General features: G+C 36.3%; 1 protein-coding gene across 2 annotated transcripts; it reads right to left on the bottom strand.

Moving 5' to 3' along the window:
* Nucleotides 1–992: 992 nt before the first annotated feature.
* imd (death domain-containing immune deficiency protein) lies at nt 993–24074 on the bottom strand. Of its 2 annotated transcripts, none has more exons than XM_081757124.1 (5): nt 23926–24074; nt 16907–17322; nt 11180–11305; nt 5134–5285; nt 993–3669 (listed from the first exon to the last, which is right to left on the bottom strand). In XM_081757124.1, the coding sequence occupies exons 2-5, from the start codon at nt 17313–17315 to the stop codon at nt 3529–3531; spliced, it is 828 nt and encodes a 275-aa protein (XP_081613250.1). In that variant the 5' UTR covers nt 17316–17322; nt 23926–24074; the 3' UTR covers nt 993–3528. The 2 variants fall into 2 exon arrangements, with proteins under 2 accessions (XP_081613250.1, XP_081613256.1); XM_081757130.1 differs by lacking the exon at nt 23926–24074 and adding an exon at nt 23857–23902.
* Between the last annotated feature and the right edge of the window lie 521 nt (nt 24075–24595).

The raw sequence follows: 24595 nt of genomic DNA, 5'->3' as shown, positions 1-24595 counted from the left end.
CTAAGCGTATTTTCTGACCATGAACAGTTATTCCTAGGCTGTGAGTGTCCTGAACTTCTTTTATTGTTTCTTCAATGTAGATATTCAGCAAAATTAGCGACAATGAACATCCTTGTCTAACGTCTTTCTGAACTGGTCTAACCCCTTTCTCCTGGCAAATCTGGCATATCTGGTCACCTTATACTTCACCTACGAAAATATCTTAAGTTATTTTGTCATGCTGAAGAAAGTGTCAGTTTTTAACCGGAATCTCCAAATTTTAATTTCTACTTAACAGTTACATTTTTCCAATGCAATTTTTTAACTTCGGAAAATTAAAAACTTTTTATATACACTATATAAGCGGTCTTCATAATTTAATGCCAAGAGAATTTAAAAAGTCAAAATTTTCTCTTACAACCGCAGAATTGGTTGTAACTGGAGAATAATACCTACTTCATATGTTTCTTACTGGCCATATGTATATACATAACATATAAATATATAACTTGCGGTTAAACGGTTAGCCTAAACAGTCGTAGAGGCTTACATGTTAAGTAGAAAAGGTCTATACCGTCAAAGCTTTGTCTTCTCAGAATATCTTCTTAAAAAGCGTGTATTTTTAACCTGGTAACTTCTTTTAATAGCTAACTTTATTTATTTATTAGTGGAGGGGTCGGGGAGAGTTTTACAAGCTGCATCTTTTTATGAATTAAGCTTAATGTAAGCGCACTTGACACTATAAGATCATACCTATTACAGTATAACTTTTCTTTTACAGGTAAACGGGAAGTATTTTGTCCAATTCTCACAAACTCTTCGGTCTCCCATGTCACGCACCATAGAATCCAAACTAGTACAATGTTGCCATATCCTGTATCCATGTGCATCTATAATTATTAGTTCCTCAATACTTCTACACAAAAAAATAGGTGTAACCAACAAATTTGTAATTTAATGAATCATTGTTTCAAACAATAAATAAATGTGAAACCAAAATTTAGCTACTTAACTTTTGTTGATATAATATGAAATGATATCCCATAATTTGAGATTGTATCCCATTTCCTATTTAGATTCCCTTTATTGGTGTTAATTTTCGATTTTTCGTCCTAATGAACAATGTTTCAAATATATTCCTTTCAGTGAGTGTTTTAGTCTTTCGTAAGATTTACCCTTTTTGATGAACATGTTGAAAGCATCTACGATCCTTGATAATGGAAACTCGATGAAATCTGAGAAAATTTTTGAAGTTATTCTCTTTACAAATGAACTATTATACTAAGTTTATTTGTAATATGTATTCCATTTACTGCATTAGTAATTTCATTTGATACACAACACATAACAATAAATATATTAGCCCTTCAAAAAAAAAAAAAAAATGTAAAAACGGGCTTCAAAGCTATCAAATCACGAAACTGCGGAAAGATGAATTTTAAAGCGATCTAGTTTTAAAATATTGAGACCTTGCTAAACAGATCATGGAAATAAATTTTATTTAAAAGCTTTACGTACAGCTCTCTTCTATTTCCAGGAATACAATGAAATATATATTCCCATACATTCCATTAGTCAATATAGTTCTATATTCATTTCGGAATTGTGTAATATCTCCATGACGAACTAAGCAAGGCACATTGAGTCAGTGATGACACCCGTTCAATACACACTCTTGCTACAATTCGTTACACAAATACAGCATAATTCTCAAACATGAATATTTAAGTTTATGACTGTTTATACAATTTTTAAAATAGTTCTGGTAGAGTTCAGACGTTTCTTTTAATATATTTCATAAAAATAATTTCTTTCCGCAATTTCCTCATCTTATAGCTCTGAAATATCATTGACGATTTATCTTGATCAATACACTTTATCATTTCTGTTGATAAGGCTCTACATCTATGCCATGATGGCCCCGAAACTATGCATACATGCAAACATTCTAACCTTTGTTGACACTTCACCATTTAGCAGAGTACTGACCTCAAAGATGGTGCTACCAATGCATGAATTCATATAATCAGGAATCTTGGAGTAACAACGTGTGGACGAGAAGCTCCTAAAGGGCAGTCGAGCATGTGGATGAAATGCAAGTAGATACGGAATGACATGAGATATTGCTTTATTCTTTGGATTCGGGGTAAGTGCGGTCACCGTAAAATTCGACAAGTATATGGGACAGATGCCTCCATGACAGCACATATCGTCACTGGTTTTCAAAATTCAGGAATGAAGGCAGAAGCGGCCAAAAATCAACCACGACAGGCACTTCCAAAAATGTTTTCTAAGAAAGAAAAAAACAAATGTCCGAAGCCAACCGTGGGAAAATTAGCGGAAATCTTCCAGGTATACAGGACAATGGTCGAAAGACGTATCAAAGCCATAGATTGTACATCAGTAGAGTGAAAATCAACGAGTCGGGCGAGTCACGACCTGTTTCTCTGCTTTTCAGGTACAAGAGTGATCAGTTTTTGCTATGCACTGTCGCTGAAAGTAAGTGGTTTATGTACTGGAACGCGAAGTGTTGCGGGACAGAGCATAGCTCTTTTAACTCACCACCATTTATGTTCCAACCACAATATCATCACAAGAAAGTGTTAAATATACGGTTGCATATCAAAGGAATAACTCATTGAGAAATCCTGAATTCTAATCAATCCACTAATTTAACTTTCTACTGTAAACAATTGGACAGATTCCGATCGAGGTTAGGTCACATACTGTTCTCATTACAAATTAAAATTAATGAATTTTAGATGAACAGTTTTACTCCACTCGCACTATTCTCCAATTATTATTGGCGACAGATTAATCTACTACTAACAAGATGGCATGAGATCAACTACTGTGACGATCACCGATTGTACTAGACGAATTACAGATTGTATTGTTCGCACTTCTAACATACACCATAACAAAGAGTAGAACTTTTGCACGTATCCGATACAAGAGTAAGGAAGAAAACTTGCACACATCAAAATAAGCTACTTACTTATTTTTTTTTTTTTTTTTTTTTTAAAAGTAAACATATATGTTCTCTACATGCTAGCGTTTTTCTCATTGTCTTATTTTTAGAGAAACTATATTATCATACAGTGTCTCGATGATAAGGCGTTTTGAAAACGTCACCCAGTAAAATTCAAAACAATGTCAAAATCAAAAAGTTCTCGAACAATTACACATATATTTTGTAAAATGCAAACTCAGATCTCCCTTATTCTATGTTCAACTTACCATTTCCATTAGAATCAATATTCAATATTCATGTGTCATTTCAGTTTGACAAACTGTAACGGTTTCAATTGCACGAAATGAGAAATAAGATCTACACACTTTATACACACTGACACACACTTAACGAAACAAAATGTTACAGAAAGTTCTTTCTTTTCACGGTCACGTAAACTTTACACGTCATTATCTCTTTCCAACATGGTGGTGAGCGCAGCTTATCATACATTTAAATTCAGTCTACGGAAATTCTGTTGCAAGCTATGTTTATTAGCACGCCCGAAAGAGTTACACACAATAATAGCACAAACACTACACAGATTTAGCCTTGTGCTCAGCCAACTTTTCTACAACCACGTATTCTTTGCACTTCCACAGAGCTGAACAAATTGTTCCTATCGTAGCCTTTTTAGGCTCTGCTTGCTTCCAATCCACCAGCATCTTCATTATAGTCTGTGAAAGCAAAAGTAATGAACAAATAAATATGTGATTGTTACTTAACATCTAGAGAAGAAACCAAGTAAATAACAGTAATATAGTATTTGTTAAATTACTGAATTTACTTCTGAGTCTCTACTTTGATAGAAGGGAGAAAGTAATGAAAGACTAAGACAGTAACAGTATATTCAACCTTTAAGTAAGTAGTTAGTATTATTTTAATTTGTAATGGAGTCTTCAGAAATATCTTAACTACTGAATAAGTATGATTACTAGTTGATGCTCTTGGGTTCATGTTCAGTGAAAAAAGAATCATTCACTTTGCACCCGCAGCTATTGCATTTTGTCTTGAACTCCTTATCTTCAATATTTCAGTTCGCTCTGGAACTTTGGTCGCGAACAATCGCTTCAAAAGCTAGAGCAAGGAACTTTGTTACTTGAATTCATTTAATTATGTCTGTATCATTGTCTAAGGCATCATTGTAACACAAAGGAGTCATCCGAACGACCAGACATTCACAGTGTGTATAGATAAACTGATAAACTGACAGAACTAGTGGTGCTGCTCCATTGTGCATCACGTATAATGACAACGGTCCCTGGAAATAATAATCGAAATAAGGACAGAGCCGTAGTAGAAGTGCATTTGCTCGACATTACTGTACCCCTATTGAAATATGATTCGTTATCGAGTGCTGAGATCATATTAACAGGTTTCAGCCTTTGAGGCCTGGAGGATTTTAACATATCGAGACTGAGTATTATCCTCCCACGAAATTAGGGGCCCATGCTGGATGAGATGAAATCACAATGAAGAAAATATGGATTCGATGACTCCATGAAGAGAGAATAGATGGATTTGAAAGGTTCCAACAGTTCCATTGTACCAAGGGCACAACCATCTTTCTTATACAGTTATTGCAAATCGTAGAGGAAGAATTCGGGAGTGTCCTTCATACACAGTTCGATGTTGCCTGGAGTGCCCGGGCACTCTGTTTCTGGTGCTTGACGCTGTGAAAGAAAAAAGTGCTGGAACATTTGACTCTTTTTTCAAAGGTAGCTTACGTCAGTTACAGTTCATCTACAGTATCTTACAATATAGAGAAGAAAGAGGGAAGAAAGAAGGTACTATCATCCGATGTCACTGTGTGCAATAATAAATAAATAAATAACCCGAAGTCGAATAACTAGAATATGATCTTTGTCTTATGACTGTCGATTGTGTCACTATGAACTATTGGTGCACAAAAGAAACTGGTTTTTCGGTTTTGAAACTGGTTCAGTTCTCTATCAAAAACCAATTTTACAGAAAGTGAAATGTCAGTTTTTCTAGAAACTGATTTTGCCTATCCGTACAATGAAGAAATGTAGTGGTGTGGAATAACTCATCTACTTCTTACTACTCGAATAACAGTTCAGATCAGTTCCAATTTGTAAATGAAGCAATATTTAAAAGGAAGAAAAGAAGTAACACCCTACCTCACCAAGGATGCGTCCATCGGCTTCAAAGTGGTCTAACTGCCCATCAGTGAAATTTAGTCTCCGGCCAACGTCCCTCCATTTCTGTCCTAGATGTTCCTTTATTACCATCATGTCCTTTGTTTCAAGTTTTTCATCGCTGTTTAACAGAGCTGCAATAATTTTAACGTATTATATAAATCTCAACATATGATAATACATAATAGAAATTACAACGCATTAGGTCCTTACACATTAATAACCTTTCTAATATAAACAGAACGTTGTGTTCGGAGATACAACGAAAAAATTGTGTAAATAGCCCCTGTTAACATTCTTCCTTTCCCTTGCAGTGCAGAGTGATTTATTTCTTTGTTTGGCAAGTGTGTGTAGAAAGATACTTTTCAACTTTTATCAACCACTACTATGTTAGGATACTTAACGAGGTTTCCATAAGACCAAATTATAACTTGATTTGTTTACTTTTTTAAGTTTAACATTTCTGTTCGGCATGGACCCGTTTGTTGGACTGCGTTTTACCGTCCTTTCACCAGCGAGGCTATGAGATGTGAACCTACAGTTTAACGTGAGATGCGAAGCACATGAGCTCCAACTGGGAATCAAAAATCCTTTCATATACAGGGTGGCCCAACTGATCAGCTCACGGTATTTTGAATCATTTCTTATTGCTATCAAACAGGTAGACCCAGTTTCTTTAATATTTGTTCTTAACGCCTCTTTATTTATAACTTAATCCCGGAACAGTCGAAGCAAATAAATACATAAACTAAAATGTTATATTTGATCAATGCAGCCGTGTATACCTACTTTTGGGCCACCCTGTATATAAATGAAAGGACTATGTTTATAACTTAATAACTCTTGAATCACTCGACTGATCTCGTTGAAATTTTCAACATATATTAGGTTCGAGCCCGGGATTGTTATCAGTTGACTTTGATGATGCAACTTAGGTGATTGGAGGGGGGGGGGGGGGCTATATATAAAAATGATCTATATTAGTGTCGAATCCATAATTTTCGGGGTCGCTGAGACTAATAGTGAAACTTCCAATGCCGTTTTAATCCAAATTCAGTCCCCATCAGTATTCCTAAGGTGGATTGGTGACATGTAAAAATAATTGAAAATGACCGATATCAGTGTCGAATTCATAGTTTTTGGGGTCCCTAAGTTGATTGGTGACAGTTTTGGTGCCGCTTATGTCTGAAATGAAATGTATTCTCCCCATGCGAACAACGAGCATTCTGCTAGAAATTTTCACGGATATGACCAATTCGTAGCGATAATCATAGGCTGGAGATTTTCGAATTGAGAACAAAAGCCGTCTTGAGAAAAATGTAAGTTGCATAGACCTGGACAAACTGGGGAATGCTCAAAATTACATAACGTGAAACGTAATGGGGTTAATTAAGCGTATGGTGCAAAAATAACGAATAACCAGTGAATAAAAGAAGTTAAATGAAGCAATAAATACCATAAATATGTATTTGACAGTTGATATAATGCGGTTAATTAACTGTATGGCGCAATACAAAATGAATAAACTGGTAGAAGGATAAAGTTAAGCAATGGGAAACGCCACAGCATGCAATTATCATTGAAAACAATATAGATAATTAAATCAAATATACAAGATAAGTCACTATAATGGAGAAATATGAGCGGGATACATAGTTAGAAATTACGATGGCCAAACTAACGCTGACAGGATAATAATCCTGACTCGCTCAATTCGTACAAGATACGGTCTACACGCTAGCTTTTGTTTCAGCAACAATGAACTTTTGTGTTTACTTACTGAACTGATAGGATGCATATTTAATACAGAACAAAATTTAGCACTCATCGACGCATCCAAAAAAAGCATTAGGTCACACAGACGTTCCAACGGTAATTTTTTGCTTCGTCTGAAAAGAATTATCCGCTGTTTGAAAACCACTTTACTGATGATTCTTTTTTCACCGTAGAGTGTTATTTATATTTCTTGGTTGTGACCTGAACTGTTTTCTTCACGGAAGAGTATTATTTATTATCTTATTCAATTATCAATTATCAATTTCTGACCGGTCATTAAAAATATATGCAGTTTGGTGTTGTCATCGCAGTATAGACTCCCTTTCTATTGACTAGTTCCGGTCGTTTCTTTTGAATTGCTAGATACACTCATACGTTCGTCTATCGTCCTGTCCGGCGGCCGCACCTCCTGATGTACCATACCCTTCCAATCTAATCAAACACGCTGCATTACCTTCCTGGGTGTAAGTGTAGGCTTTGCCACAGACTGCTCATTTTAACCACGATTCTTTTTGCACATTGTTGTAGTAGGTTATCCACCTTTTATCAGTCGTTCGTTAGCAGGGTTGGCTGGTTTAAACCAAGGTGGTTTAAACCATGGTTTAAACCAAGATTTAAACCATGGTTTAAACCAAGATTTAAACCAGCTGGTTTTTTTAAAAAAAACAACTGGTTTAAACCAAAAAAACGAAAAATGATCGTAAAAGTGTAAGTGTTTGTAAAATCTTGATGAACACACATTTGTTGGTTATCACGTTTCACTCCCGTTTATTATTCGTATCACATTCAGAACTAAATTCCCCATTCAATACTCAAAAAGATTATATTACAAAAGCAGCTCTTTTTATATGTTTATAAATGTTTGTTTTGTGATTTTTTTGTAGTTATTATTGTTGTGTAATTGCAATCAAAGAAAAATTCTAAATATTGTTTCGTTTGAATGTTTACTATTGATAAAATACATCGAAATGTCGTACTTTTTGTGTGGGGGGGAGGGGTCATACAGACCCCACGAGAGGCATTTAGTGAAATGAGAAGTATCTTTGGTATCTACTTATGTATAAATGAGTCTGAGCCAAAGTGGACTCAAATAATTCGTACCTTTTATTCACTTTTCTTACTGATATGCAAATTAAGTCGTTGTATTTCTTTAATTTGGACCAATAAAAGTCGTTGTTAACTAACTTGAACTAAATTAGTTCTTCTGTACTCCGTAGTACTTTGAAATTGTCCATATGTAATTCTGTATAATGGTTTCACTTGTGCAACTGTTTATCTTTTTGTACTCCTGAAATGACTCTTGACAGTTATATTAAGAAGCATGTAAAGATCAGTACAACGTATTTTTATCAGGATTCCTTCGTTAGTGAGTCGGCAGACGTATCGCATTTGTGGCCAATTAGTCCTGGTTCCGAGTTCAAATGGAGGACAATTTCTCTCGGATGTAACTCGAGAAGCAGTTTTTATTCCGCTTTAAGCTTATGTGACCCCTTGCAGCATAACCCGGCTGTTGCATAATAACATCAAGGCGAAGCAAACTTATTTCTGTCCATATATGATATGAATATATAGAGCAAATTATTTAAACCAAATAAACCTGGTTTAAACCAAAAAAACCGGTTTTTTGGTTTTTTTAATAAAAACCATGGTTTTTGCCAACCCTGTTCGTTAGTTAATTTGAGCTTAGCGTCCCGTTCAGCATTAACGCTATATGAGAAGTGAACCTACAACAGCTTAACGTGAAATCCGAACCACATAAGCTCAAACTGGAAATGGAAATTGTGTCTCCCATGCCAAAGGCGTGAATGTTATCCACATAGCCACGAAGGAGCTCTTTTATCACTTGTGATCAACCGCTTCAAAAATGAGTCGAGTTCATTAAGTTTCGCAGACGAAATTCGATCGAGTAAATGTTATTGCGTAAGATCACGTTTGTACCCACACTTCGAACTAGTTTTTGTAGCTAGTTTTCTCCAAATGGTTTAGCACTGTTTGGTGATGCATGGTCAAGTTAACTAGCGATGTCATGATGCTTGCATGTCAGTCATGCTTAATTATTGCCAGAAAATTATTCATTTTTGCTGTGACTGGTCGACTACTGCAGGGAGTTATTTAGACATCGAAATTTCCAGAACGAAAGCGAATGCACCATCTTTTCCCTGATGTTTTTGATAAGTATTTTATCCTTAAATTCCAAAAATTTCTTCACAAGCCTGCGCAGCATTTGCATCTTCATTGGAATGAAACTCTAAAATGTAACCGTTTTGAGGGAAGTTCACTCATTTTCGGGGTGCAACCTTACATCTCATATAAGAATTCCAACATTTTTTGCACATCGTACCGGCTTCAATGTTAGCTGTCAAATGACGTTAGACTTGACCTGCTGCGATTCACATGACCTGAGATTTGGGACACTTAACGCCATCTTGTTCGCAAAAGGATCAATACTTTTTGGAGTACCTGAAATTGCCTTAAAAAAAAAAAAAAAAAAAAAAACTTTTCCTCAGCATAATTAGCGAATTTGGTACGTAGTTGATCAATTAATGCTAATTTGTTTTACAGGATTCGCATTGAAAATAAACGAAAAATCATCACTGAAAGATTTGTGTGAAGTAATGCATTTTTAGATGCTTCTGCAGGTGTTCAAGTTGGTCTTGTACACTTTTGGCTTTTTGAAGTCATGGAATAAGTTAAAGGGTGATTCTGTTACTAGTCATATTTACCACTCTTCTTTATTCTTCAAGAGTTTCTTTAAATATAATTTTCTGTTCCTACTGATTTAACTACTTTGAAAGTTATCTCCTTACAGAAGCTATTACCATACACTGGGCACGGTGAGAAGAAATTTTTTTTTTTTTTATCTTGTGCCTCCGTGTTCGTTACTTTAATTGATTTCTTTCCTCTCTCGGAACATCTTCAGTACCGCTTTTATCACTGTGTTGGCACATCCTCATTTTTACATCTTTTATGGTAGTTTTTTCCCTTCTTTCTTTACAGACAAAGTTGAAAGTATTTCGGTTTTTGACTATCGGAATCATGTGGAATTTCACATACATATTAATGTTAAAAAGTTGAAAATGCCCGAAGAGCATTGCCAGAACGAACTTAACAAGTTAGCCAAGAGGATAAGATAGGGTGACTTCGCTAGGAAATCGGGCACATTGACGGCAAGGATTTACCAGGAGTTAAGCTCGGAGCTCTGGGCGCCCTAAGATATTGCGGAATTCGTCTAGATAGTACGACCCTGACGGATCCAAGAGCAGGGAGAATGTCCAATTGCGTTAGTCGTGCCTAAGCGACTGCGTACTTCCACCATGTACAGGACAACCAAGGGTGAGCCCTTGGGAACAAGGTACCGATAGAGCCCAAAACAGCAGCTTGTAAAGGGTTCGGAAAGGTTTCCCCTCGAAACAAATCTAGGTGACCGATGGAAAACCTAACGGGCGCAAAAGTTGCACCAGACTCTTAAGGTTAAAGGTTGGGCATGAATAGTAACCAAAAAATTTCCTGAGAAGGAACGAAAAAAGATTTGTTACCATCCTGAAAAGAAAGTTGATTGTTCTGAGCACGGCACAAGGCCCAAAGTCACGCTGAGAAAAGTTCATCTTGGTACAATAAAGATGTTGCGAATATCTGGGGAATAGTCGTCAGTTGGCCAGTGGTCACCGGTTACTATTTAGTACGAAAATGTTTACCATCCTCTTAGATATTGATCAAGCCAATACGATCTTTCTATGTCTCACGATTCTCGAAATATGGCGCCTTAAATCTCCCGAAATCGTAACTTTTCTTTTTGGCCAATTATCTCGGAAATGGTAAGAGTGACGCGAAAAATTGAAAAATTCGCAAATAACACACACACACACACACCAAAAAACACAGAATTCAGTAATGAACTTTTTAAATTTGTTGAAAACAGTTATTTCTTTTCTCTCTCTTGCCAAAACAGCAAACTGACAATCATTAAGGCGACGGAATACTCTGTCGGTAAAATTACTCAGTAGAAAAGGAAGAAATAAATCTACAACAAAAGATGTACAGATGGAACTGAAGATGTTTCCAGAAAGGGGAAAAAATATTCAATGAAAGTAACAAACACGGAGGTACAAGGCAACAAACTTTTCTTTTGTGGAAGTTTATTACTAAGTAATACAACCAGACATTGCCATGACATGAAAAATAAATAAATAAAAATAAGAAAAATGCATGTGTATGCATCAAAGCAAATCCAAGAAAGAAAACAAAAACCTACCTTCTTCCTCTTTTGTTGGTTGTTTTACTTTTACTTTGGGTTTTGGACGATGTACCCTAGTACTAGTTGTTTCTACGTTGATAACATTTCCAATATGAATGTGGCTAGAATTCGCTATATTTATTGCTGAAATTATACAAATAGTATATTTTAGTAACATATAATTATGAAAGCGATTGCAATTGCACAGTTTTCATAGAAACAGACCTGTTACCTGAATTTGAGAAAGTGAGTATGCTACTTGGATCCTTTTTGGAAAAAAAAAATCGACAGTCAAATGTTAACTTCTGGTTTTGGCTTTTCCTTTATTAATTTCAGAATCGTTTAAATAATTTAGACGAATTCTGGTATATGAAGCCGACCTTTGTACATTAAATGTTATGTTAACTTGACTTTTTAAATTGTGCTGTGAGTTGATACGTTTTTTGTAAGGCCCCCAAACTTGGAAACCACTACATTTTATACATATGTTCTTTTGCAACGAAACAAATTAAAAAAGACAAAACGAAAAATCAAATTAAATAACCGAAACAACGATCTTTCGCATGCTAGGCGATTGCTCTGACTTAATTACCTGCACGACCAAAACCTGACCTTACCCACTGTAATGTAATTCTGTGTGTTGTGTGTTATTAAACCAACACATATACATTCTGGAGAGGGATACGCAATATCCTACCTATATATAAAACTACATGAGCTAACATAAATAATTGAGCACTTCCTGTAGGGCTACAATGATTAAATTTGACATAATTGTAGCTTTCCGAAACTATCCCACAGGAAAATTGTCAAAAGTGAATATTTTTAATTTTTAGGGGGTCTAAAGAATTTTTATTATGTTATTTAAATGGGCGTTTTTTTGGACCTATAATCTCATGTTTTAGGTACTTAGAATTGGAATAAAAACTTGAAATTCGGTATGCTTGTACATTTTCGTTAGCACTACCTAAGTAAATCAGTAAAAATAAAAGATTCCAACTTTAGGGTGGTTTTATAGGGAACTGAAAAATCTTTCCCATGTTATTTATATGGAACATCTTTTAGACCCCCAAATTATTGAACACTTCCTGTAGGGCTACAATAATTAAATTTCTCATGATTGTAGCTTTTCGGGACAAACCCACAGGAAAATTGCCAAACGTGATTTATATTTTTAATTTTTAGAAAGATTTTTTCCATGTTATTTAAATGGGCCTTTTTTGAACCTATAATCTCAGGTTTTAGGTACTTAGAATTGGAATAAAAACTTGGAAATTCGGTATGCTTGTACGTTTTCGTTAGCGTTACCTAAGTGAATCACCAGAAATACAAATTTCCAACTGTAGAGTGGTTTTATGGGGAACTGAAAAATCTTTCCCATGTAACTTATATGGGACGTCTTCTACACCTCAAAATGTTTAGACACTTTCGGCAGGATCAGAATGAAAAAAGCTGGTATGGTTGCAGCCTTCCAGGACTAACCGACAGAACAATTGCCAAAAGTGAATATTCTTAAGTTTTTAGGGTTCTAAAGGAGAATGAAGAAATTCCCATGCTTTTAAAATGGGTGTTTTCTTGGGATACAAAATCGTATCTTTTAGATAGTTGAAATAGGAAAAGAAACGACAGAATTGTGGGTTGAAAAAGTGCGAACCGTAGGCCGAGCAGACAGTGTGTGGCGGGCGAAGACACCGGATGGGCAGATTCAGAAAATATGAAGAGCAAGTTCACGAAATTCACTGTTAATGCAAAGGCCGATAGATAAGAAATGCGAGGCCGTAAGCCAAGCAGACTCGGGGGTCTGGAGGACGGAGCCCCCAGCTAGCTAAAGGCTAGTTAATATTATAAAGATTTCCCCCACACCAATTATAACGATTGAAGTGTATCTAATAATAATAACAAAATTGCAGCTGTTAAATAATAATCATTATTCCAAATTAAATAATATGAAACTTTAAGACTATTTTCTTTCAAGGATAATTAAAAAAAAACTATGAGAATATATGTATATGTTAACAATAAGCGTTCCAACAAAATTAACGCTACAAAAAATAACAATTCACCTATAACCTTAATTACAGCAAAATTTTCTCAATAGAATACCACGCCTGAATTGTATTAGCCTACATGTAATTAACAGACTATACTAATTCCATTGTACTTCGATGAGTCACTAGGACGTATTACAAACCAAAAACACAACAGACAAAATAACAGACAAAAATTCACGTAAGATACAGCAATTTTTTTTAAAGTACCAATTGAGCAAGCAAAGAGACTAGTTAAAGCAATAAAATAATTAATAAAAAGGAAAGATTGTATATTTACGTTTCCTGTTGGATCACGTAGGGCATATAGTTGACCAACTGGTCTAATGACAACACAAAGTTACAAATACCGAAACAATACTCTTGATAATGCCTTTAGTTAAATATTTTCAGTCAAGCACCATATAGAATAAATTAAGTATAGTATATCCACCCATTTTATTTAGTGCTGCTTACGACGAAAAAAACTGCTCCCGCGCGCCAAGTAGATTTCATGGCTTCTAACTTGGTCATCGATGACAAGGGCCAGAAATCATAAAAACTGCTACCAGAGGGTAATATAATAGAAAATTATGTAGATACACGTATACTAGAAGTACACCAAATAGCAAAAGTTCATAAATCCTACCTTGAGATATTTATCAAAAATATTAAAGAAAAATCACAACGTAATAAACTGAATTTACAGCAGACTTGGGTAAGAATAATAACGTAAAGACGGAACATCATACGTTACAGCACAAAACATTATTTTCTTTAATATATTTTCTTTCTACTTCTCCCCACCAATACTAACGAAGCACCAAAAAAGTGCTCACAACAACCGGAAGACTGTTCTAAATACCTTACTACAAGCAAATGATATGGATATAAACATCTGACACTTTTCTATATTAAATAAATAAATTCGATACAAACAGTATATCTGGTGGACTTACTATCATTTCCCACCTAACTACTTTAACTCATCTGTACTGATACACAAATTAATGTCTCATCCTATTTTCGCATAGAAATGAGAGACTTAAACAGGGTGTCTATTAAAATTCCAAAATGAAATTTCATGACTTTTTCGTGACCTTTTCTTTACCAAATCATAAAATTTCCTAACGTTTTCAGAGCGAATTTGCGTGCGAATTAGGCCGAATTTTCATCCATGCGATAGAAACGTACTTTGCTTGCGATTTGGTAGCGTCTAAAGCCGACCATCGACATTTTTGGTGGTGAATTTTGACGCTTTATACAACAAAATTTTCCAATCTGTACTTACATTTGTACAGTTTAAAAAAAATCATGACCCAAAAGCTAAATTTCGTGACTTTCATGACCATTTTCTGATTTCGTGACCGATAGACACCCTGTTAAAGCTACCAAATCCGGTACATAGACAGGTATAATTCTGTACGAAGTTTCTTTTTCGATTTTCGGCTCGGGAAGGTACGTGGGGATGGAATGGAAAGTATACGAAAACATACGCACGTTTCTCGCAGTTGCTAGGAACGCTTTGTATGTGAGCAACCCTTATAACGTCATTGTTATGCGGGCTTACATAACAGCACAGGATAAACGCAGGGGAATGGGGTAAAAACCTTTTTAATCAATGTTCTGAATTAAGAGTCGGTAACAACGGTTTCTTACTCTTGGTTCCGAATTAAGACCCGACAACGATTGGTGGTTACACTGAGTAAGTGATAAAACATCCAATGGAAATTTTAAAGAATGAAAACGTGTGACTCCACTGGAAATCAAACCATATTTTGGTGCACTAGTTGATATGGATGGTTGAGACGCAACCTCAAGAGTAGAAAAGCATGGCTGATCACAGAACGGACTGGAAAGCTTAGTGACTAGCGCACTAATACGCAACCTCAGTTTTTATTTTCAGTCGTACTTCTCATTTCTTTGAACTCTGAAAATTTATTAAATTTCTACCTTTATAAAAGATATGTAAAAAAAAAAAGTCTTTTATTATCCAAACAAATGATGGGATTAGTTATTTATATTAAATACTTAATAACAACATGCATCTTGCATCCAAGAACGTGTCTTTCCGCATACAGTTATGATGTATGCTTCTTCGTCGAAACCAAGGGTAAAAAATTACGCTTTTTAACATCCGCTTAATTACGCTTCTGGCGCTCTGACAGATTCTAGGACAAAGTTTAAAGATTTGTAAGGTCTATTTAATTCGCATTGTTTCATCTCAGTTTAAGAGCAGACTTATGGCCGTGTGCACCAACGAAGTTCAACTGCTGAACGAGCGTCATAACCAAGCTCGGTGAAAATATCTGTTGCACCAACAACGTTCAAGGTTAAGTCTTGCTCAAATGATGGATAAACTTTGTTTTAGCTTGAACGGCCGACTTGGGGGGGGGAGGGGGTTAAACTTCGTTGATCCAAGTCAGCCCGTTTACATTTAATAATTTCATTGTATTTTTCCACTAATGAAACTACAATACATTTCTCGTGTTTGAAATTATTTTGTTCGTGGTTTCATTATTATTATTATTATTATTATTATTATTATTTTCATCACAATTACGATCACTCACAACTCTATGCACACAATTTCGAAAGTCGAAAAGAAAGTCGTAAATTCTGTTGTTCATTTATCTTTCATAAAATATTATCCAATTATAGATATTCTACATCATCAAACACTCTTTCTTACGCGGCAACCAACGGAAACATCTTATTAAAACCTACTAAAAAATAAATCAATTTTCCGCAATTTTCGTTATGCATGACTGAAGGTCTGCTGCGCGAATGGTATTAACTGCCAAATACTAATGTTCTTCATGACTAACGCGCGTGGATTCTGTCGAGATGGTTTTGGACTCGATTGCCGGTAAAGCACTTGCTTCGGATACAAACCCGAGTAGAGGTTACGTTCCTACTTTAAATATAGCAATGGTGCGGACATGAGAAACTCCAATCAACTATTACGTACAAGCTACCCAAAGTTTATTCACGAATATTTCACGCAACACATCGGGACAGTGTTCTTATCACTGACAGAAAAAAAAGCGCACCTCTTATCTATTAGGAAACACAACAGCCTCATAGGTGTCGTGACTAGATGATTCGTGTACGCGCCTTCGACGAGGAAGAGCCAGATTCCATTCCCGGCATTGGATCTTACGTTAAGTTGCAGGTCTACATCTCATACAGCCTCGATTCTGAACGGGAAGCTTTTTTATTTGTAACATTTAATATTTAGTCCTTGGCGAAGCGAAAAGAAAAAGAGAAAAAAGTAGGGGGAAAAAAAGATGAATACAGAAGCTTCATGCTAATTGTCAACATCGTTTGTCATTCTAACATCATCTCACAATCCCCGAATACCATTTCAATGACAAATGTTTATTTAAATTTATTATCATACTAACAGATTTTTCCGTATTTCACTAATTTTAAAATACTGGTATGTAATTTTATTATGAAACTTATAATTCTCACGCATACTTATACACATCCGTGTGCGGGGTTGATGGTGAAAAGAGGAACACCAAAATTCACGTTTACTCAACTCCCTCAGTATGTGAGCGTGATGACAAAACTAGTTTTGATCTTCTATCAACCCACCTGGAATGAATAACAGATACTACACAAAACATCAATTTACGTAACAATCAAGCAGTCTTTCCTATTCAAATTACGGTTCAAATACTTGCATCTCTGTGTGAGAAAACCAACTTACCTGAACAAGTTGCACGTGGCCATTGAAATGGCATTTTCGGTGATTTTGGCACTTTAGAAAACCTTGGACTGCACCGAGGTTTCTTATAATACTCATTGGCTTCTTCTTCCTCCTCCTCCTCATCCTCCACGTCTTCTTCTTCCTCGTCTATCTTCCCTTTTTGATTTCTTTTACTCTTGGAATATAATTTTCTGGTTTCCTTGGTATCATCTTCCTTTTCGTCGTCGTCGTCTTCATCATCATCAACTTTGACTTTCGGTTTTCTTTTACTCTTCGAGCCTTCTACCTTCGGTTCCTCCGTTTCTTCTGTCTTACTGTATTTCTCTTCGTGGGAGTCAGGAACAGCATCAGTAGTTAAAGTTGAAACGGTTTGTATAAGATCAGTTACGGTATCCATGACTGACGTCATTTATAACCTGAAAATAAATTTATTGATTGAGGAAAGTCTAAAACAAATCAAAAATAACAACCGAAACAAATATAACGAAGTAATAATAAAACACAATCAGAATACAACTTAACATAAAAAAAGAATTTGTCATTCAAATTTAACTAGAACGCAAAGTACAACACATATTAATACTAAAGTATGCTCCTATAAAGCTCATGTTCCGCCTATTTTCCGATATGAGCTGTGCTTCTTGGGAAAGGATATTATTATTATTATTATTATTATCATCATCATCGTCGTCGTCGTCGATATTCTGCTATTATTCACACGTCACCGGCCGCAACTGAGAAGTTTTCATACTCCACGGTCTTCAGCTAACCTTTTTGTCTTCACGTGTGATCTTTCTGTTTTCATGACTGTACATCAATTGAAGCCACCATATCGTCTAGCACGTCCCTCATACTATAGTTCTCTTTTAGCCAATTTCCAGACCAGTTCCTCTTCCTTTTTTCAACAATATCTAAATTTGTTATTTTCTTCCCCACCATTTCTCATTCCTCAAACACCCTCTCATTCGTTTTCTGCTCCACGTAGCCAATTGTCTTCACTCTTCTCCACATCCACATTTCGAAAGCTTCCAGTCGTTTTTCACCACTTTTGCGTAATGTCCATGTTCCTGCCCCATACAATACAATACTTCATACGACGTGTTTTATGAGTCTTTTCCTCAACTCTTTATTCAAGGTTCCACAAAATAGTCTTTTCATCCTCCTAAAGGCTTCTTTCACCATTCCTATCTTTGCTTTTACTTCACGTTCGCATTTTATATCACTAATAATACTAATACCATGGTAACGAAAACAAGTTACGTGTTATATTTTCTTCCCTACTATAGTATTTCTGAATTTGATACAGAGTGCTTAGTTTCAATCGCCATGACTTTTATCTTTCTAACATCTTATTGATTTTTTTTTTCAGATTCTGCAACAAGCGCCATTCCCAAGCTGTAAAAACAGCCTAACTAGTTTATAATATGTCACAGTTTTCATATTTATACGAAATTATCTATAATAAAGTAAATACATAATTATCATGTATCTTTTGCGTCAGAGCCCTAATAATATCAATATCACATGTGATAATGGTATCTTTGTCACACTGGACTCCATCTTTTGAATATTAAATGGAGTGGATACCTATATCTTACTTATCCAGTGACGACTACCCCTCATCTCGACACTAAGCGGTCATATATGAAACATTATCAACAACCCCCATTCTAGTCAAAACATTCCCTGACTAGTCTTTTCCCAACCTGCTATCATGTGTGACTTCTTTGTTGCTCGGGATAAGAAAATACGTGGAGAAACAGCGCTGAATATAGCTCTGTGATGTCTTATGCGTATGACGGTACCAGCACTGGTTTGTTTGTTCTTAGCACTGTAGCTTTTATGCCATTCATCCCGATACTACATTTATACGGAAATCGTAAAAAAGGGCTTCCGCAGATTGCGCCCCAAATAGGACACATATAAACCTGTTTTCAACGCTGTATTACTACTTACCTGTTACTTTAGTATTTTTATTATTAAGTATTCTGCCTTTTCGCAGGTCCTGGGACTAATGAGGGTTTTTTCCTTCCTTTTTAATTTTCAGTTTGGGCCTGGAAATATTTCTTCCACGTGTCTCGATTTTCAGTTTTCTCTTTTAACTCCCAATATTTTCTTCTATTTTTAAAGTCATTGATCAGCTGTGTTCTACTTCTTCCTATTCCACACTTCCCTTCTATGGCGGTGTGAAGAAGATAATTTCTTCGCAAGATGTATCTAATCCAATTGACCTTCCTACGAAGGATGGTGGTTAGAAGTGCTCTCTTATCCGTTTTAAAACATCTTCGTTTGTTGCTCTCTCTGTCCATTTTATCTTTTTCATCTTACTCCAACACTACATTTCGAAGCTCTCTAAATATTTCTTCTCTAACTTCCGTAATGTCCAAGTCTCTGATCCATACAGTCCAATGCTCCATATATAGCACTTGACCAATTTCTTCCTTAGTCCAATATTAAGGCTGCTAGTTAAGAGTGACCTTTTCTTGTTAAATGCTTCTTTGGCTATGGCAATTCTCGATCTGATCTCTCTGGTGCAATTTCCTTCGTCAAAATACTTCCTAGATATTTGAAATGATCGACCTCTTCAAGTACTCTTTGTTCTACTCTGACCCATAAGGGCGCATTTCCACCAGATATTCTCATGACTGTAGACTTTTTGATGCTGACTTCCATTCCTATAGCTTCCCAATGTCAACTATTGTGTCAATCATCTCCTGTACCCCTTCTTCAGTTCTAGTTATACAGTAATAACCATATCATCTGCATATCTGATCTTGTTAATGATCTGCCCTCCAATTTTCATTAATGCTGCCTTCATTAAACACTGACTGTAAATGTTGAATAATTGTGGCGACATACTACACCCTTATCTGACTTCTCTTCCAATCTTCACACTATTGGCATCGGCAAACCTTACCCACAACTATTACCTTTGATCTCCAGCGTTTACTTTTTACTGCTAATCAAAAATATTTCTTATATCCATGCTTCCTTTCTTCTTTTATACACCCGTAAGCATCTATATAGTATCAAAACACAAAATTAGTACTGTTGCATACTAAGCACTACTCAAAAATTACTAAAACAATGAATCCTTACAGCATTAAGTAAATAAACATTTAGATGGAGTTTCGATCTAGTGCTTCTCATCGAACACATAGCCTATTTCTGGGATATTAAAAAATTACAAAACTCGTACCAAAATATTTCTTTCCTGCGAGCAATCCCACTTTATGGAAGAATACTTATATTCATGAAAAATGCAATTCTTTTAGCCTAAGATGCACTAAATGAGGATCTATATTACTAGTTCCAGATTGACTTCAGGAGGAAATGAAAGGAAATCTCTGAGTTTTACGTCCCGCGGTTATACCGGTAAGGCTAAAGGAGACGGTGATGATGAGTAATGAATGAAATGGTGAAATGAAGAAAGTGGGAGGAAACGGGAGAACCCCGAGAAAACCCACGCACACCGTGTTTGTCCACCACAAAGTTCACTTGGCGGGGGCTGGGATCGAATCCGGGACCCCAAGCACCAGAGGTGAACGCTCTACTACTGAGCCACCGCGGCCCATTGACTTCAGGAGGGTTAAGGTCACTGTGGATATAAACCATAAAAACTACAGTGCACAAAACACGAACCAACTTGTGTTCGGTGGCCCCTAAAAGCACGAATAGTATCTAACCGAGCCATGGTAGGAGCGGAGCAGAGGGACCTGAGTGTTAGTGACGGGGTGTGAATATAAGGAGCAGGCGCATCAGCAAGGTTGGATATAGCTACGCATAAAGGAGGATAATAGAGAAACATTTTATTTGGCATAAAATACATGCCCCATGTACTGCACAGCTTTGCAACACTTCTAGGATCACTTTGTACACTGCCTTAAAACAGCAATTCAATTCATCACGTCCTTCTTACGGAATACTGTGTGGTGAAGAGGATATTTTCCATTTCATATTTCTACCTTACTATACATGTAAAATCCTGATGTTATTTTTATCACTTGTGCAATCCTATTGTGAAATTAACATACCTCTTTCGTGGATTTTACTCATGTACGCGCACCGATACATAAACAATGGGTAAAACCCAAAATTTTGCCTCATTTCAGTACACCCAGTTCACACGCAAATCTCTTACTAGTTTCTATTCTACATTTCTGTATTGTCCTGAATTACAATTTTTTAATTCTCATGCTGACATTACATCTGATCCTCTTCATCTGTTCGTAAATATTACATTTCGGGGTCGTCGTCTGCGGCAGTTAAACCAAGAATTGTACTTTTCAATAATTCTGGTGGCTTCCTTAAATTTCATCTCGGGTTAAGTCCTGTATCACCAGACCAATGTTAGGAAATTTACCGGGTGAATTGGAGAATTTATCTTGGCTTGTGAGGAGCACTAAGTGAAAGTCAGGTGAGGGAGAGTTTAAAACGTGGTTGCTGTTGTCGGCAGTGTATGTGGAGGCGAATGGGATTATTTGGCGAAGAAGTAAACTTGTTATGGTTAGTGGCTGAGAAGGCAGTGTGGAAACTGTGCGTATATGTCAAAGTTGTGCTGCCCTGTCGCGACAAAAACGCTGTAACTTTGGCGGAGCAGTTTTGAGAAAAAGAGCCGTAAAGTTGCTACAGACCGGCTAATTTCCTACTAACATCGAAATTCTCTCTGGTATATTTTCAAAAGTATTTGACTCAGCTCAATGCTGTACATGGTGAACATAAATATCGGTGGCGGGAAATTCAAAAATGCTTATAGCGACAAAACAATGTAACTCACGTTAAAGCGTGTTGTCGCGACACGGCAGTGTGGCACATCGTTCTGTTTTACAGAATTATACACAAATAACGACTGTGTGCCAACCTAAGTTGCTAGGTGTTCACTACGGCAGTGTACCTGTCCAGTGTACAGAAGCTGTATTTTACGTTTATAAGTGGATCGTCAATAGCATGAAACCATGACAAGTACTACTGAAACTCATTCTACTGCCAAAAATCACCAATTATACACTACCTTTCGTGACTCGCCTGCTCCCTTCGGACGCACCCCCGTAATTTGGCAGATCCAGATCAGCAGCTTCGCCCAGCCCTGACTCGGTTCGTATTTTTTAGCGGCTACCTAACACAGGTTGATTCGGGTAAGAGTGCACCGTAAACACAACAAGTGATGTCAAAGCATGTGGGATTATTTACATGAGGTAAAGTACAGATAAGTTGGGTAGGGTGGAGATAGCTTATGGTTAGGGAAAAATGGTAACAATTTAGAAATGGGGGCCCACAATTGGCAAATAAAAAAATTAAAAAAAAAAAATGATTTACGGAACAAGTGAGTTCATAGTGATGACTAGCAATTGATGTTTGAGTAAAGTGTACTGGAAATTTTAACTAATTTAGCCCTAGACTACCGAACTTTATAGTGACTTATGTGGGAAAAGAACTATTCGTAACGAAGACAAAATACAACATGCTCTGTGGGGTTCTAACCCGAATTCAATGGCTAACGCTTGCTCTGTTGTACTACGTGAATTAAACACTGGTAACTTAATTTAATGTATGGAACAATAAAACGACCAAATCTTAGTAGAATACATCATAAAAGTATATGAAAAAGCTGGCTAAACAAAGGCCGTTAAAACTAATAGACTCTGACTTCTCGTATTGGTAGGCCTATTTATTGTGAATCGGATCCTATGAATATTCTACTCAAAGTGCAGTTTTGTCACTGGTTTGTGTTTTCTGCAGTCTACTTTTTGATATTTGGTACATCCGGACGCCGTTTTTATAAGCAAATAGTAATTGTCTATTAAAAATTGTAAAGTTTACATAACTCTGTTTTGTAGGTGTTTGACTTCTAACTCAACTTAACCTAACCTACTGTAACGTATTCTAATTTAACCAAGTGTACATTCTGGTACTTTTATACTTCTGATATGGTCCGGCGATACAGCATAAATGCCATCTCGCGAAGTGAGGTAATGTGATATTGCTGTGTAAATCTTCTGGAGGACAGTTAAAGGAAACTAGTGAAAAAGCTACAATTTTTTAATAATTACTTCGAGTGTTGTGCCTTAACTTGACCTCTATGGCCCTATGATCAGTTGGGTTCACTCGAGCAAAGGGTTCTACCATATCGAAAATTTATAGCTAAAATATGATGTGAAATATTTTTGGAGAAGCAACGACAGTATGAAGATACGATAAGTAATCAGTGTAGTGCACAGCATATTGAAATGAATTTTGAGTAACATCGAAAGAATTTTATGTATAACTGTGTGCTTCCATTACCCTCGTTTACGTGTATGCACTCCGTCGCTGACACGGCTGCTCTTTACGGAGAAACCCCCTCGCTTTCGCAAGGGCACCCATGCTACGCTCCTGCCCTGACTCGGTTAGAAAACCGTCTTCCTTTAGTGTCCACCGACCAAAAGTTGGTTTGTATTTTACGCCATATGCCCACACTGTATTTACAGAGCCCTTCTGAAACCAATCTCCAAGTAGTAATGGAGCTCTTCATTTAGTGCATGCTCTGCTAAAAGAAATACAACACTTTAACCTAACCTAAACATGTAAGAAATGTGTCACCATTTGGAACCGTCTGCTCGACTAATGCCGACTAGTTCTATATATTCGAATCTCATTTAAATACTCTTCTTGAATTTAACCTCTGTTAAATTACCAAAATTACAAAAAAGATCATATTGCATGACGTCTAGAAAAATTCCGAGTCTTAAGCTGTTTCCTAAGTTTAACCGACACCTTTTCCATGGCTTTTCTTATTTCAAAATATATAAGGACAAACCAAAGGAGGTACGACAAAGGTGACAAGTCTTCAACAAAGAATTCAAAGCAATTGGGTTATCGTTCATTGCACCGTTTATCTTATTCATGGACTAAGTCAACGAAAAGTAGCATAACAAAATATGTCATTCGTAACTAATTAAATATATAGTTACTTCATAATTAACTTATTATAAACGAATATCACTAATCACATCCATCTCCAAAGTACATTTTATACTAACCTTTTATTTTCGGGACTTTCCATTCCATCCCACTACACAAGTTTTTGACTTGAGACCATTATCGGTCAAATAGGTACGTGCACCAGCATTAAAGTCATTTGTGCTAAAAGTACAATATTGTACTTTCTGTAACACACGGAGGATTCAGGACCAAAATTGAATAAAATTGTGATTCAGGAACAAAATTGAGTTGAGTTGATTTTGAGTTTAACGTCCCGTTCAGCAGCGAGGCTATATGAGACGTGGACCTACTGATTAACGTGGAATCGGAACCACTTGAGCTCCCGCCGGGAATCGAACCCGGGTCTCTCGCGCAGGAACGAAATTGAATAAAATACAGGACACAATTGAGGAAAAAAGGACACAATCGGGTAAAAGGTCAAAGTCAGGGAATGGTCAAAATCGGGAAAGAAGTTCAGACAGTGAAAGAGGAATGAAAGCCAAGTTGAACAGGGCAAAAAGTTAGAAAAAATTGGGAAGTGTAAAATGAAAAAAGAAAGAGTATAAAAAAAGAAAGGAATGCATATACGTGTAAATGTAAAAGAAAGTGTAAGTGTAGTGTAGGTGTATAGGAAAACCCGCTGAACTCTTCCTCTCAGAGCACCACCACACCGAGACACTCGCAGTACCTACACAAGTTTGTTATGTTGGTTCTGTTTAGTGTTGCCAA

Source organism: Thermobia domestica, chromosome 1, assembly GCF_964235325.1.
Source record: "Thermobia domestica chromosome 1, izTheDome1.hap1.1, whole genome shotgun sequence".
Taxonomy (NCBI): Eukaryota; Metazoa; Arthropoda; class Insecta; order Zygentoma; family Lepismatidae; genus Thermobia; species Thermobia domestica.
This window is presented reverse-complemented; position numbering and strand designations above follow the sequence as displayed.